This window comes from Ptychodera flava, chromosome 21 (genome assembly GCF_041260155.1).
Source record: "Ptychodera flava strain L36383 chromosome 21, AS_Pfla_20210202, whole genome shotgun sequence".
Taxonomy (NCBI): Eukaryota; Metazoa; Hemichordata; class Enteropneusta; family Ptychoderidae; genus Ptychodera; species Ptychodera flava.
Genome location: NC_091948.1, coordinates 9,720,237 through 9,734,553, shown reverse-complemented (window position 1 = coordinate 9,734,553; position 14,317 = coordinate 9,720,237). Strand labels below are relative to the sequence as shown.

Here is a 14,317-nt window from a genome sequence, read left to right as displayed (position 1 = left end):
ATACATATTTGTCCATAACTCAGGAACCACAAGTGCTACACCCTTCATATTTGGTATGATGGGACACCTTATGACGCCACATATTGTACCTCATTGATTATGTGCATATCTAATTTTGAGCAAGCCAATAGAGTTAAATGTATGATTTTTAGTATATAGGGATAGACTATAGGATAGAAATTTTTTGACAAAATGTCATTTGACCTCTATAACCTTTTACCTAAAATACACGATTGTGTCAATAAATAAGTAACCACAAGTGCTATGTCCTTTATATTTAGTAGGATGGGAGACCTTATGACAACACATGCTTTACCTCGTTAATTATGCCCATATATAATTGTGGGCAAGCCAATAGAGCTAGAGGTCTGAATTTTGGCATATATGGATTAATTAGCAATACAATGTGTTTTCTTTTCAAAATGTCTTGTGACCTTGATGACCTTTGACCTTGAATATGCATATATATGCATAACTCAGTAACCACAAGTTCTTTACGCTTCAATTTTGTTAGGATAATAGACCATAAGATGTCACATCTTGTACCTCATTTATTATGCACATATGTATTTCTTGGCTGGCCAATACAGCTAGAGGTCTGATCTTTTTTCCCGATTTAGAACCATAACCAAACATATACACTCCAGTGATACTTAGACATGCCTCTTGTTTCAAATTGGGAACAATGACATAGACCTATGTGTCCATAGATCTGAACATATACACTCCAGTGATACTTCTTAATGACCTCATTTCCCTGCCCCATCAAGACTAATACTCCTATTACAAGTGGGGACTATGTCATTGTCAATGACTTGTATCAATATGTCAAACGTCAATCTTGGAGTCTGTGTTGACGTCCGAGTATCCGGTTCGTGTTACCAAATTACAATCGTTGGATTATGAAATACAAGAAGAGCAACTAAGTTATGATGTGATCAGGTCCGTGTTACAAAAATTGCAGTTAGGGGGATTGTAAAATATAAAAAAGAGAAAAAGCGTGGTACAAAATAATCCATGTTTCAATTTACAATCAGCGGATCGTAAAAGACAAACGAAAAGCACAACCGTGCTCAAAATTTAATCATAAAATACTGTGTCAGTTAAGCTTGGAAATCATTGCTGAGTTTTACTCTACTGTAGCCAGTGTTGCAATCAGTATCAATGTGATCATGGCATGCCAGTTCATGAAGATCGTGACAGTGTTAATTTTTTTCCGCAATTTTTCTGTCCTTTACAATTTGCTGGTCAATTTTTGAAAGTGATTGAAAGTTAGAGTGGTGTTCAATAATCATGCACGAAAGTTTGTTTGTTATCATTACTCTGTGTTGAATTATATGACCTTTGACCCTCTAATATATGTGACCCATTACCCCATCCCTCAAAAAAAATCTGGCTATTTGTGTTCACGCTGTATTAGCCAGAAAGGCTAATCAGCTTGAGTAGCCAGAGCAAACCCTGCATTGTTTGTACTACTCTTCTTCATTGTCAACTCTACGCCTATTAATGGCACACACAAAGTCTACAGGAAATCTTCTTCTGCTTGAAATTACTCTCACGTTGTTTTCTTTTCTTTTTCACTGACAAGATGTGTCATTGGTCGTCAACTATCTATACCAGGAGGGTTCACTCATCATAGACTCTGACAGCGGAGATACACAGGAGAACAAAGAAGCCATGATAAAAAACCAAACTGCCAAGAAGACGGAATTGCCATCAGCCCCGTACTCCAGCCCAGACTATGTGTTGTCAACATCTTCCAAAACAACTGCACATCCTGCACAAGGTAAAGGTGCAGACGAGGATGTTTTTGTCGTCATCCATCACGAAGGACAGCCAAAATGTGATGAAGCAGGAGTGGCCAACAGGCTAGGAGCCATGGGCGGAAATGTTCTGACTGGCCACAGCAGCAGTAACCTTGTGCCCTCAGTTGTCCCGCAAGGAATGTTTAATAGTGTGAATGATCTCAGCAGTCAGGGACATTCATCACAGCTGCCTCCTGTTTATGATACACCAGGAACATCCGTCCTCCAGTCATTATTGGAACCGGCTCGTCCCGAAGAACGGCCTAAAGGTGATCACATTAGAATTGGCGAAGTATTAACATCTTTAAACCAAGATGTACTGACTAGAAACAGTGGCAGTAACGCTGTCACACATAACATCTATCCTAGCACCAACAATCTCGGCAGTGATTCTTTTCCATCAACTCGTACTCCTCCTCCTCTTTACAATGTTGCAGTGTCATCTTCAGCATTTCCACGTGGTGCTTCCGTGTCGTCTTTCCCAGGTCAGGGAAATGGTCCTGTAGACTTACCCGTTTCACTGTCAGATTTCACTTCTCGCATCGTCACCGATGCGATGAATGATACACCAACCACACAGACTAACACAATGACCTCAGGGCAGTGCCCAGTCCAACAAGCAGGGAACAGCAACATAGCTGGTGTATGGGACAGCAGCAGAGTTACCAACGTTACCATGCCTGACAGTGCGACTCCCACAAGGGCAAATGCTGGTGACTCAGGCAATGGCAATGAAGCAGGTAAACACAATGGGCCAATGTGCCTCAGCTTGGATTATCACAGCTGATTGGTAGATTGTAATTATTTACAGCAACTGCAGGAGTCCGAAACCACTGTATGGCTGCTGTGTAGTTGATTGGCTGTTTTCAAATGACAAATTAATGGCAGTTATATTCAATCAACCAATCAGCTAAAAGTTTCTGTGATATTGTTAACTGATCTTTTGTCTAGTGTTGATTGAGTCAGTGGCAGTGCTTACTTATCTAGTTTCAAAAAGTCACATGAAACTAATTTTGGTCAGCTATTACCATCAATGTTCATGTTGCCTGAGATGACCACATATGGTGTCTAATCCATGCCAAAATTACTACTTTGATTTTACAACTTGACATGCAACTCTGTTTTCTATTCCACTACTCCACATGCTATTCCACTGCTCCGTATCCTATTCCACAACTCTGTATGCTATTCCATTTTCTATTTCACAATTCTGTATGCTGTTCTGAATTTCATTTGACAAGTCTACATTCGATTCTGAATTTCATTGCACAACACAACATGCCATTCCGAATTCTATTTCACAATTCTGTATGCTGTTTTGAATTTCATTTGACAAGTTCCACATTTGATTCTGAATTTCATTGCACAAAGCAACATGCCATTCCGAATTCTATTTCACAATTCTGTATGCTGTTCTGAATTTCATTTGACTAGTCCACATTTGAGTCTGAATTTCATTTCACAACACAACATGCCATTCCGAATTCTATTTCACAATTCTGTATGCTGTTCTGAATTTCATTTGACTAGTCCACATTTGATTCTGAATTTCATTTCACAACACAACATGCCATTCCGAATTCTATTTCACAATTCTGTATGCTGTTCTGAATTTCATTTGACAAGTCCACATTCGATTCTGAATTTAATTTCACAACACAACATGCCATTTCAAATTCTATTTCACATGTTTCACATCCCATTCTAGACCTAGCTCTGTGGAGCAGGGCAGTGTTACTGACTATCGAACGAGATTCACAATGGTGGATGTGAAATGATCCCCTCGCACAGAGAGAGAAATGCGAACTTTGCATAAGTCTAAAAATGCAGCTTAGCACATTGTGTATCTAAACAAGATGAGCGTGCTCGAAAACTAGGATCAATCACGATTTAAAATTAAAAATCGGCTGTTTTTGAAAAAGAAACTGCACGCTGCAATCAGTGGTTTTGTCTATGGTGCACGGTGGGAGGCTTACCATGTTTGAGGCTCATGGGAAAGACCAAGATTCACAATGGCGTCTGGTACGGATATGGTCCCATCGCATAGAGAGAGAAAAGTGGGCTTTGTGTAAGTTTAAAAGCACAGCTTAGCACATCCTGTATCTAGACAAGTTTAGCGTGCTCAAAATAAGAGATCAATCACGATATTGGATGAAAAAAACGATTGTTTTTACTGGAAAAACTGCACGTTGCAACCAGTGATTTTGCCCACAGGCTCTTGACTCAATGCAGGCAAACCGCCAGCCGTCACTGATGCAATAATAGGTAAACAAACCTGAAATCGCGAGCAACGCTATTGTAAGGGGTATTTCTAGTTCCCCTATTGCCTATGGTTCAACGCAAACCACTAAATCACCAAGCTGTGATTCTTAGATTTAAGCATTGTCAGAACTCAAACGTAAGATTACTGAGGCACAGTCTGTGACCCAAACCACTTTCTAACGATGCTTAAATCTAAGAATCATAGCTTGAACTGTTGGCAACAGGGGAACTAGACATTCCCTTTACCTGCCAGACAGTCTCTGACTTCCCCATCTGCCAAGTCAGTAAAAAGCCGTATTGAGCCAAAACCATATGTATTTTCACCCACTTGGTTTGGTATGTTATAGCAGCCTTAGTCTGTAAAAATCATGTTTACAGTATCTCTGTCTTCAGGGACCTTCATAATCTTCAAGTCTTTGTTAAAATGCACCATATGGGACATGTTTTGCTTTGCTAGTTTTATGAACTTGACCTGATGGTGAAATATGAAGTTAGCAAGAAAAATTGAGGAGTTACCAACACTGTCAGGCGTAAATATAGTCTATCCGAAATGTCAGTCGATAACAAAAACATCAACTCTGTGAAGGTTGAACATTGTCTGGAAAGACGGCAGACGTAATCAAAACAACACCACCACATCAGCGCAAGCGATACTTCCAAATGATGCATGCAAGACATTTAGCGTGATGCCTATGGATGTAATGTGTTGTTTTGACTACCTCCCTCTAGAAAATGCTTCAACTTTCACAGTTGATTTCTTTTCATGAGTGATATTACTGCCTAGATGATAGTTACACCTGACAGTGTTGGCAACTCCTCAATTCAGACAGTATGTCTAGTTCTGTATTGTCAACGATTCAACTCAACCCCTGTATTCTCATTTCTTCCAGCATTTTCCTAACATGAGTATGATATTTATAGTTTCACATATCTTTCTTCTCTTTCTGTAGAAGTAGGCATGGATTACAATGATGTTACTGGAGACAGTGCCTCTGTAAGGGATAAAGTGGATCGCTCCAATCTTTTCACTTGTACTATATGTTCTGAAGAGTTCAAGTTCCAAAGTCATCTCATATTTCACATGACATTTCACACCCAGAATGACACCACATCCAAAAAGCGTTTACAGTGTAGTGTTTGCCAGAAGGTCCTGAAGGATGAAGTGTCTTACCATTTGCACATGAAAATCCATGAAAAGAATCGCTCCACTGCTCTTCAACTTGATAGAGCACCGTTGAACGCTGAAAACTATGGTGCTCAAAGGGTCAAAGAGTCTGGTGAGGCGCTGAAAAACAGTGCGCGTCCATCAAGACAGGGCAGGGAACAACCTGATAGTGTGGTTGGCCCCACCCTTCATCAAATGCCGCACACGAAAGGAGCCGAGGAAAAACAGAGAAATGAAGACAACAAAGAGTCAAAATTCCACCCCTGCAGCATCTGTAGCGAACGTTTTAGCAGCCTCACAGAGCTAGCCCGACATATTAAAATGAAACATGTGCGTGAGCAAGCACAGAGTGCCGAGACCTCTCCGTACACTGTTGAAATCATGAGGGAGGTCAAAGGTCAGGCAGAGTCCACTGCAAAGAAGTATAAATGTGATGAGTGCGGGAAGAGTTACAATTTACAAGGTCAACTGGCAATGCATCTTAACCATAGCCATAAAAGAAAGCACACTAGTGATGATAGAGACAGACCGTTAAAAATATTGAAGGTTGAGAGTTTAAATAAAGCAATTAAAAAAGTGATGCTGTTCCCGGAATTAACTGTTCCTGCAAATGAATCTCAGGCTGCCCCCACTGCAGACAAAAGTCCAGCTGTACCACAAGGTGATGTATCAGTAAAATCTCAGGCTGCCCCCACTGCAGACAAAAGTCCAGCTGCGCGACAAGGTGATGTATCAGTTAAATCTCAGGCTGCGCCCACTGCAGACAAAAGTCCAGCTGCGCCACAAGGTGATGCATCAGTTAAATCTCAGGCTGCCCCCACTGCAGACAAAAGTCCAGTTGTTCCACAAGGTGATGTATCAATTAAATCTCAGGTTTCCCCCACTGCAGACAAAGGTCAAGCTGTCCCAAAAGGTGATGTATCAGTTATGAAGGTTTATAAATCCTCCAAAGTTGACAAGGCCCAGACAAGTTTGTACAGATGTTGGAAGTGCAAAGAAGGCTTTGACTGCAGTGAAGATTTTCAAGTGCACAAGAAAAGCGAATGCGCTCTCAGGGACCTTGAAATGCCTGAGGAGGGAAACCTAACCTGCAAGAAGTGCGGTAAGAAACTAGATAACATAAAGTACCTTGAAAATCACATGAAACTTCATGAAAAGGTCCCGCAGACAAACCATGAGAGGAGAGACTTGATTTGTGAAACATGTGGGATGCTTTGTAAGGACATTGAGTCCCTGCAGGCTCATAGCAAACGGCATAACACGAAAACCATCACTAGTGTGTGCGAGTTTTGCAACAGGAAGTTCGCGAGCCCTGGCTTCCTGTTCAACCATAAGGAGAGGTACCACAAGGGAGAAACATTGCCAGCAAACCAGACTGCGTCCGCAAAAAGTCACCCTTCAAAGCAAGGACAAGAAGAGGTTGATGGCGAAGGGAAACAGACTGATACATCTCAAAATAAAAATGACAGCCAAACCCCAGAAAGAGAGAAGGAGAAAAACTTTCATAATGTAAGCAACAGAGGTCCAAAGGCTGGTGACAGTATGAAAACCGTCCGGAGAAAGAGCAGTGTTGCCAGAGAGAGAGAGACATCAGTCAGTACTGCTGAAAATGCAAAACAGGTTGGTGGGCAATCAAACTTACACAGGAGAGATCCTCGGAATGACACCATTCGAAATGCCGATAAATTCGCTGGCGATGGCATGGATACAATTCAGAAAGAGTCAGAAAGCAATGTTCCCGTAGACAATGAGACATCAGAAGATACTGCTGCAAACGCAAAACAACTTGGTGAGCAATCAAACACTCGAGAGGATGACGCGTTTGTAATCACAGTAAAAGTTGAAAATGAAAATCTTGAAAGTGGTGACATCACTGTGAACGATGATCATACAGGTGAATCGGTGGCTATTCCAGATTATGATTCTGAAGAAGAAACCTTTGGAGATCTCGGGTCACATGGTGCTATGCAATCTGAAACGGCAGATCAAGACATTAACGTCAATCAGGGGTATAGTTGTACTATCTGTGATCTAAAGTGTGGTACATCAAGAGTGTTAGATTTACACATGGAGAAATACCACAAAAAAGAAACACGCAAGTCCGTCCGGGCTCCCCTGAATTGTCCAGTATGCAATAAGGTGTGCCCAAATAAGACGTTTATGGAGCGCCACTTACGGTATCACAGGCAAAATAAGACACATGACCCATCCATTCCGAAAAGTGCCGATCAAATTGAACAGATAGAACAACTCTGTGAAGGGTGTGGGAAAATTTTTACTTCGGACTTGTCTCTGCAGTCTCATTATTGTAAACAAGAAATCGGCCTCCCTGAGGGGTATTGGCCACTTCATCAAACAATCGAGGAAGACGAGAGCTTAAGTGACAATGATAGTGAAAGTGATAGCCATGTTGTCAGGTGCGGACAGTGCAAAGAGGGGTTTGATGATTATGATGAACTTCTGTGTCACATAATAAATAGCTGTGAACCCGGTGGTGTGAAGATGACCAGTTTGATTATACTGAGACCCATTGTGCATGCTGAATCATTGAGCTGAAGACCGTACATTGAGTTCTCTTTAAGTAAAAGTGGCAGACACAGGAATTCGCTGTTTGGTCGCTGTGTGGAATTATTGCTTTGTATCCTCACAAAGTTGTTGGTTGGTTTGCAGTCTTGAATGATAGAGAATAAAACTTTGTGTAAATGACAGACAGGTAGCATGTTTGTGGAATAAGGTGATCTGGTATTTTGTATTTGTACACTGTTCAAAGACAAAAGTTGATTCCGTGCAGCTTTCCTTGCTAGTTTAAGTGTTGTTAAATTGTTAAAGAAATTCAAGAATCAGGCATTTTGTACCATAGATTTTAGGTAATTCTCATAAAACTTAATATTTCATAGTTGAGTTTGTAAATCACGCCATTATGAAACTTGTCAAATTAATTTTTGTTTTCTTTCTTTAATCTCATTTCAAATAAGTTCAGGGCAGTAAAGTATTGTTAATTTTTAAAAGCAACATTTGATACATGTTGTCAGGATTTACTTTTTAGCTTCTTTTTTGTTCTTACATATTGTATCTCTTAAATTTTTAATGGGTGATATTAACATTTCAAGAAGGGCAAATTGTTTTGGAGAACTCTTGAATATCTGGTAAGTTTGTTTGGTGTCTGGCTTAACTGGGCACACCGTCTGTGTATAGAACCCTCATACCAATAATCACTTGAAATTCAGTTTCAAGTGCTTTGGGTTTGTTGTACCAGTTAAATTTACAAGTGAGAGACATGGCCAGTCTTTTTTGTATTCATGAAAACAACTCCTGCCTGGGGAGAACACTGCTGAGTTTGTGTATAGTTCATATTAATATCAGTAGATTGTGATCCTAAATGCAACTCCAGTGTCATCGACACTACTTTTACGTTTCTTTATCAGTATAAGGGGCTTTCTAATAACGCAGTCAATGTATTTGTTAACCCTTTTGAGCGCCATAGTCAACTTTTGTCGCCTTTATAAAATGTTCCCCAGTCAAATTTTTTCAGATTTTTGCCAAAATTTTGATGAAAACCTGTAGCAAATGAAACATGATGTCCATTTGGTCCAAAAGAATAAAAAATTTACAGAAAAATTCATAAAAATTGTTAAAATGTTGCACTAAAATTTTGGTGGGAAAAGTTACAGCACTCAAAGGGTTAAGGGTAGAACCTAGATTCCCCAGTTTTGTTACCAAGGTTACCTAGTGTATATCAATTCAATACCACTGATTGCAAATGATGTCATTTTCCTTTCATCAATATGCAAAAATAAATATTTGTCTGCATCTTCCATGACGTCTATGAAAGTGAAATCTGTAGTGTTACAATGGACACTACAAGTCGTACTAATTTATGGCTCAGATAACAAGCTGCAACAACAGCTGAGTATGCAACATCAAAATTTGTCTATTTTCCAAGCAGCACATGTACGGTGTTGTGCGTGTGCAGCTATATTAAGTAACAAACCTGAAATCATGATCAGCGCTATAGTACTAGAGGACACTAGAAATGGTACCTGGATTCCCAAATCTCAGCAGAATTGAAACTTGTGAAATTACACATACAGACTGCACTAGGTGTCCAATTTTAGCCACATTTTTGAGATTATTTCAGTCAGTGACTTTTAAGGGGAATATCCAGTCACATGGTTATTTCTCAACGGATATTGCTCAGTAAGCTATTTGCTATATATATCGGCTGAAGTCCTGAAGTTCCTTTACAGGGCACATGGATCTTTTAATCACAATATTTCTTTCATACAGAATACAGAATCAACCAATAGAGAGCTGAACATTGCACTATGTAAAATTAAAGTAGAAGGTTTTTGCAATTGTATACTGTTCAAGATTAACTCATATTGAGAAGGTGTACCTTCTTTAGAAAATGAAAGGATAAGATACTGGTCGTTTTTGTCAGTTATGAAACAATCTTTGCTGTAGTACTAGATTTTCATATGATTTGCAGCTTTTAACGTGAAAATTGAGATGAAATATTGTTTTTGTTCAGTACGTTTAGTGTTCGAATTTATTGTTAATTCGTATTTGAAGGAATTAGATATGTATAGGCAGCATTGTGTTCCATGGCTGTGTTTGGCTTCTAGATGAAGACATGCTCGGTGAGGAAGATGATTTGAAAGTGACAAAATCAAAATCTATGCCACTTGTCAATGTTTGAGAAGTCTTATAATAAATACTCTTAGATTGCAAAATTTTTCTGTGGTGATTTATACCGATTGGAAAACAGATGAAGTTGGTAACAAATGCCACACTAAAACATCCTGTGCAGTCCTAGAAAAGATATCCATACTAACCAGGTGAATTGGCAGGTCACATTGTCATCCATTTTGATTATTCAAATGTAGTTTTGTAAATCCTTTCGCAGGCAGACCTACATTTAAGCATGGCACTCTGAGATCATGGCCTACAAACTATCTCTGTGTCTGTGCTTACTGTAGTCCCACAAGGGCAAGGGGATAATATGGAGCAACAAAATGACAGTGGTCCATGCCTGATGTCTTATATAAGGCAAAGTGTTAAGCTTTTTGCTAGTAGTGTTCAACATTTGTACATGCTAGTACATTTGCACCTCCTAAGCAGAATAGTGTAAACATAGAGACTATCATTGCAAAACACTGATTTGTTTAGTCTGAGTATGTTGTTTTATGCGCAAAATGTTTTGAAATAAAGCGATGGTTCTGGACCACCACGGTTTACTTGTAAATTGTAAGAGAAAAACTAGATTGTTTCTGGTCACCACTAGTCATTTCAGAACCTGCATGTCATGGCTTTTTTTGGAGGGGACGGAGGTTACATACTTATCAGTACAACTATTCTTGGAATCTCTATTTGCATGTCCAAAAATGCTGCATCAATAGTGCCAAACCAGCATTGTTTGGAATAAAGAAAAAGGAAAAGAGAAAAGGAAAATGAAAAAAAAAGAAAACCGTGTCGCAGCATCACTTTTGCTGAATGTCAAGGACCAGAAACAATTTTTTTTGACCTAAGCTGACACATTTCACAAATAGTTAAACCCAGAATTCAAATGGACTGTGTGGTACAAACAAAAGCGTGCGTACAAGTGTGCAAATGTGCACAGAAATACGTGTATTTCCATACGTGTTACTGGTTTGTGTTGACACATTGGCATTGGACGTACTAGACACATTGTCTAAATCGAGGCGTTGCCAACACTGTCAGGTGCAATTAACAGCGAAGCGGTAACATGAGTCGATCATAAAAATGTCAACTCTGAAAAAGTTGAAACATTGTCTATTACAGGAAGTCAGGCATAGTCAAGACAATACCACCACATATGTCCAAGCACTGTCCAAGTCAGATTACTTGCTTTCAGGTGTAGCTGTTTTGACTACATCTGACCTCCTGCAAGACAATGTTTCAACTCCGGCAGAGTTGATTTCTTTGTGATTGACTAGTATGACCATGTAGCTGATAATTGCACCTGACAGTATTGGCAACACCTCGATTTAGACAATATGTCTAGTTCGCGTAATGCCACTGTGTCAAAGCAAACTACTGTAGTTTGAAAAAACTTTAAAAACATCTAGGAAAAAAACAGCAAAATACAACCTAATAAAAATAGTAAAAGAACTGAAAAAATCTCAAATGAATATGCCACTCAGCATTACAATCAACAAATAGTAAAAAAAATAAAAGCAAAAAAAAAAAACAGGAAAAACAGATAAATGTTAAAAAATAATTATGAAACTACTAAAAAGTACATGTACCTTTTTTGCAGTGCCGAAACATTTCCTTAATTTGTAAATAAGCAAAATGTACATTTTTTTGTTATTTTGATAAAAATTTTGGGAATTTCAAGGGTATTGACTTTGGCCTTTGAAACCCTCATTCTGCTCGCAACCAAAGTTTTGAATCTTCTCAATAAAAATTATGTATTTCACACAGTATAGTCCGATATTATTTTGATTCAGCAGCAGTTATTAAAATTTCCATGTTAGATTGCAATGACACTTCTGAGTTTCTGTTGCATTTGCATAATTGAAATTTTGGACATCTTGGACCCTTGGCCCAAACGATGTCGTGTCGCCACAATGTCCATCCAACTGTGTGTGTGTGTGTGTGTGTGTGTGTGTAAGTGTTTGTCTGTCCATCTGTCGTGAAGGCGGACTTTGTTCCACTCATGACCGGTCAGAATTAAAGCACAATCATAGGAAAATCTAAATCTCATTTGATTTTGGTGGGTGTGGTGTGCATAATAAACGGTCATTTGCATAATTATCAAATTTGTTCGAAAGTCTATATCTCAAGAATTGCTGAATCAAATTTGATGTAACTGTGCAGGCTCTCAAACAGTCCTTATCGTCTTTCCAAGCTAAAAGTTTTGCGAGCATGGCTTGCAGGTTATAAGCTCGTTTGCATATTTCACAAATTATTGTGCATTAGGCCATACATCAAAATTCAAGACACTGAATTTTATCAGACCTCTGAAGTATTTTGATCATACTTAGGCCAACTTGTGCTGATTTGATTAGTGGGACAAAATGATTGTAATCTCATTTGCATATTTAATGAATTTCTATAATTAAGCAATATATCATTGCTAAATCCACTCACTGATTTTGACCAAACCTCTGCTATTTATTGATCATGTTTAGTTATACAAATTTTAAAACTTTTGCTAAAAATGTAAATTGTCTGGAGTGTCTCATTCATCCAGGGTGATATTTAATGATGGTGATGCCCATATAACTACTAAAAGTTCAATGAAAGGCTTTCCAACAGTAATGACCTGGAAGAAGTTAAGTTTATAGTGAATTTGGGACCTCTGTTTCCAAAACCAAGCAAATCTCTCACAGGATGGGTGTAATATGCAGTCAATGCAGTCATACTCCCTATGAATTACTAGAAAGGGTGAGTATTTAGAGAGAGTGGTGGACACACTTGTGCCTACCCTTCCTTCATAGCAAAGGCGGGTTATGCTTTATTTCATGGGGGGATTGTAGTATAAAATTCATTAAATATTTATTGACTGTGTTTGTAAACAAACAAAATAAACACTTCATTATTGATAAATATGAAAACAATACAATTCTATTAGTTCTTTATTGTATATTGTTTACAATACAATCCAATATGGGCATCAGTCACAGACAGGCCTTGGTACCAACATTTTGTTTTTCATGCGCATGATATCGACTTCAATTTAGGACTTCAATTTAGTCACTTCCAGTGACAAATTCCCAGATACAAGTGGGGACTCTGTCATTGTCAATGACTTGTCAATCCAGTAAATTAAGATGCCAATTTTGAATGTTAATATCCAGTCAACACTGCTTGAATAAGTGAATTGAGTTTACATCACTCTTAAACCCCTGATGAAACCATGCTTTGCCCATCCCAGAGGAAACAACATCATTTACCCTTTTCTGCTTCATCATATTGACACATAACATTTGTAGGCTAAATGATATGTTGGCATTGAAAGACACAGAATCCAATAATTTAACAATTCTAACAAGCCCATAGGTTTGAACAGAAAAAACAATCTTGTTCACCCCTAACAGCAAGAGTAGCAACAAAATGACAAATTTTTGGTTGCACAATTTTAATTTAATCCCCGGATTTCACTACCATACATTAAGATCAAACATTGGAAGGATTTTCATGTCAAAAGATTTTGAATGCCAGGTTAACATCACTATTACCAAAAGGCACAATTGCTTTCGTTACTCCAAAGAAAACCTTAGAACCTTTCCATGCTAAATTACTGTGTGCCCTATACCATAAACCAGAACTGAATCACAGAAAACCAAGGTAGTTGTATATGTGTACCATTGACTTGCACCTTTTCCAACCTGCCCAGAACAAACTTGCCTGATACAAATAGAACGCATTGGAAATTACAAATCCCCAGACAGATACAGCCTCACAAACATGGCACGCTGGGTATAAAATGTGAATAAAGAAAACTACAGAAGTACGGTGGCAAAACAACCAGAATATATTACTTGACTGCAGCACCTAAACGAGGGCTTTCTCACCCATCATAGGTGACGTACTGTGCATTGGGTCAAAGTTGAATGAACGTAGCCGATTACCAATAGTACTGCCGCATAAGAGCTGTTGTACACAGAATGAGTCAAAATAAAGTCAATACATACTACTACTACTGCTACTACTAATAATAATGAAATGTAAAATAAAAAGTTCGACATGCAGATAACATCAAATCAAAAACTGTGGTGTAAAAAATACCAGTCAATTGCCCTAAGTAAAACTTGCCAATACACAACTTGTGTACTAAAGGGGAAAAATGCAGCTGTATCTGTCTGAGGCTTTGTAATGTCCAATGTGTTCTAAGATTTCACTGACTTGTAAACAGCTGTAACTGATAAGACAAGCCTGTGGGTAATTAAATGGGAAACTGGTTGTTCTGTGTGAAAAGAGTTTGTGTTATGTTTATTATTTTTGTCTTTGAGAACCAGCCGCTAGTAAAGCAATATTTGACACAAGTGGAATCCATTTAGGAATAATTTAGGTAATGTAGACTACAACACTATCAATATCCAGTCAAATCTGCATC

At 38.6% G+C, this 14,317-nt stretch overlaps 1 protein-coding gene across 2 annotated transcripts in view; it reads left to right on the top strand.

Annotated features, from left to right (window-relative positions):
* The window catches only part of LOC139121338 (zinc finger protein 729-like), a 30,449-nt gene extending 21,625 nt beyond the window's left edge, over positions 1-8,824 (top strand). For both annotated transcript variants that reach the window (XM_070686142.1, XM_070686143.1), the window contains exons 3-4: positions 1,589-2,545; positions 5,018-8,824. In XM_070686142.1, coding sequence (XP_070542243.1) covers positions 1,589-2,545; positions 5,018-7,788 — 3,728 coding nt within the window. In that variant the 3' untranslated portion in view covers positions 7,789-8,824. The remainder of the gene's footprint in view (positions 1-1,588; positions 2,546-5,017) is intronic.
* The last annotated feature ends 5,493 nt before the right edge of the window (positions 8,825-14,317 follow it).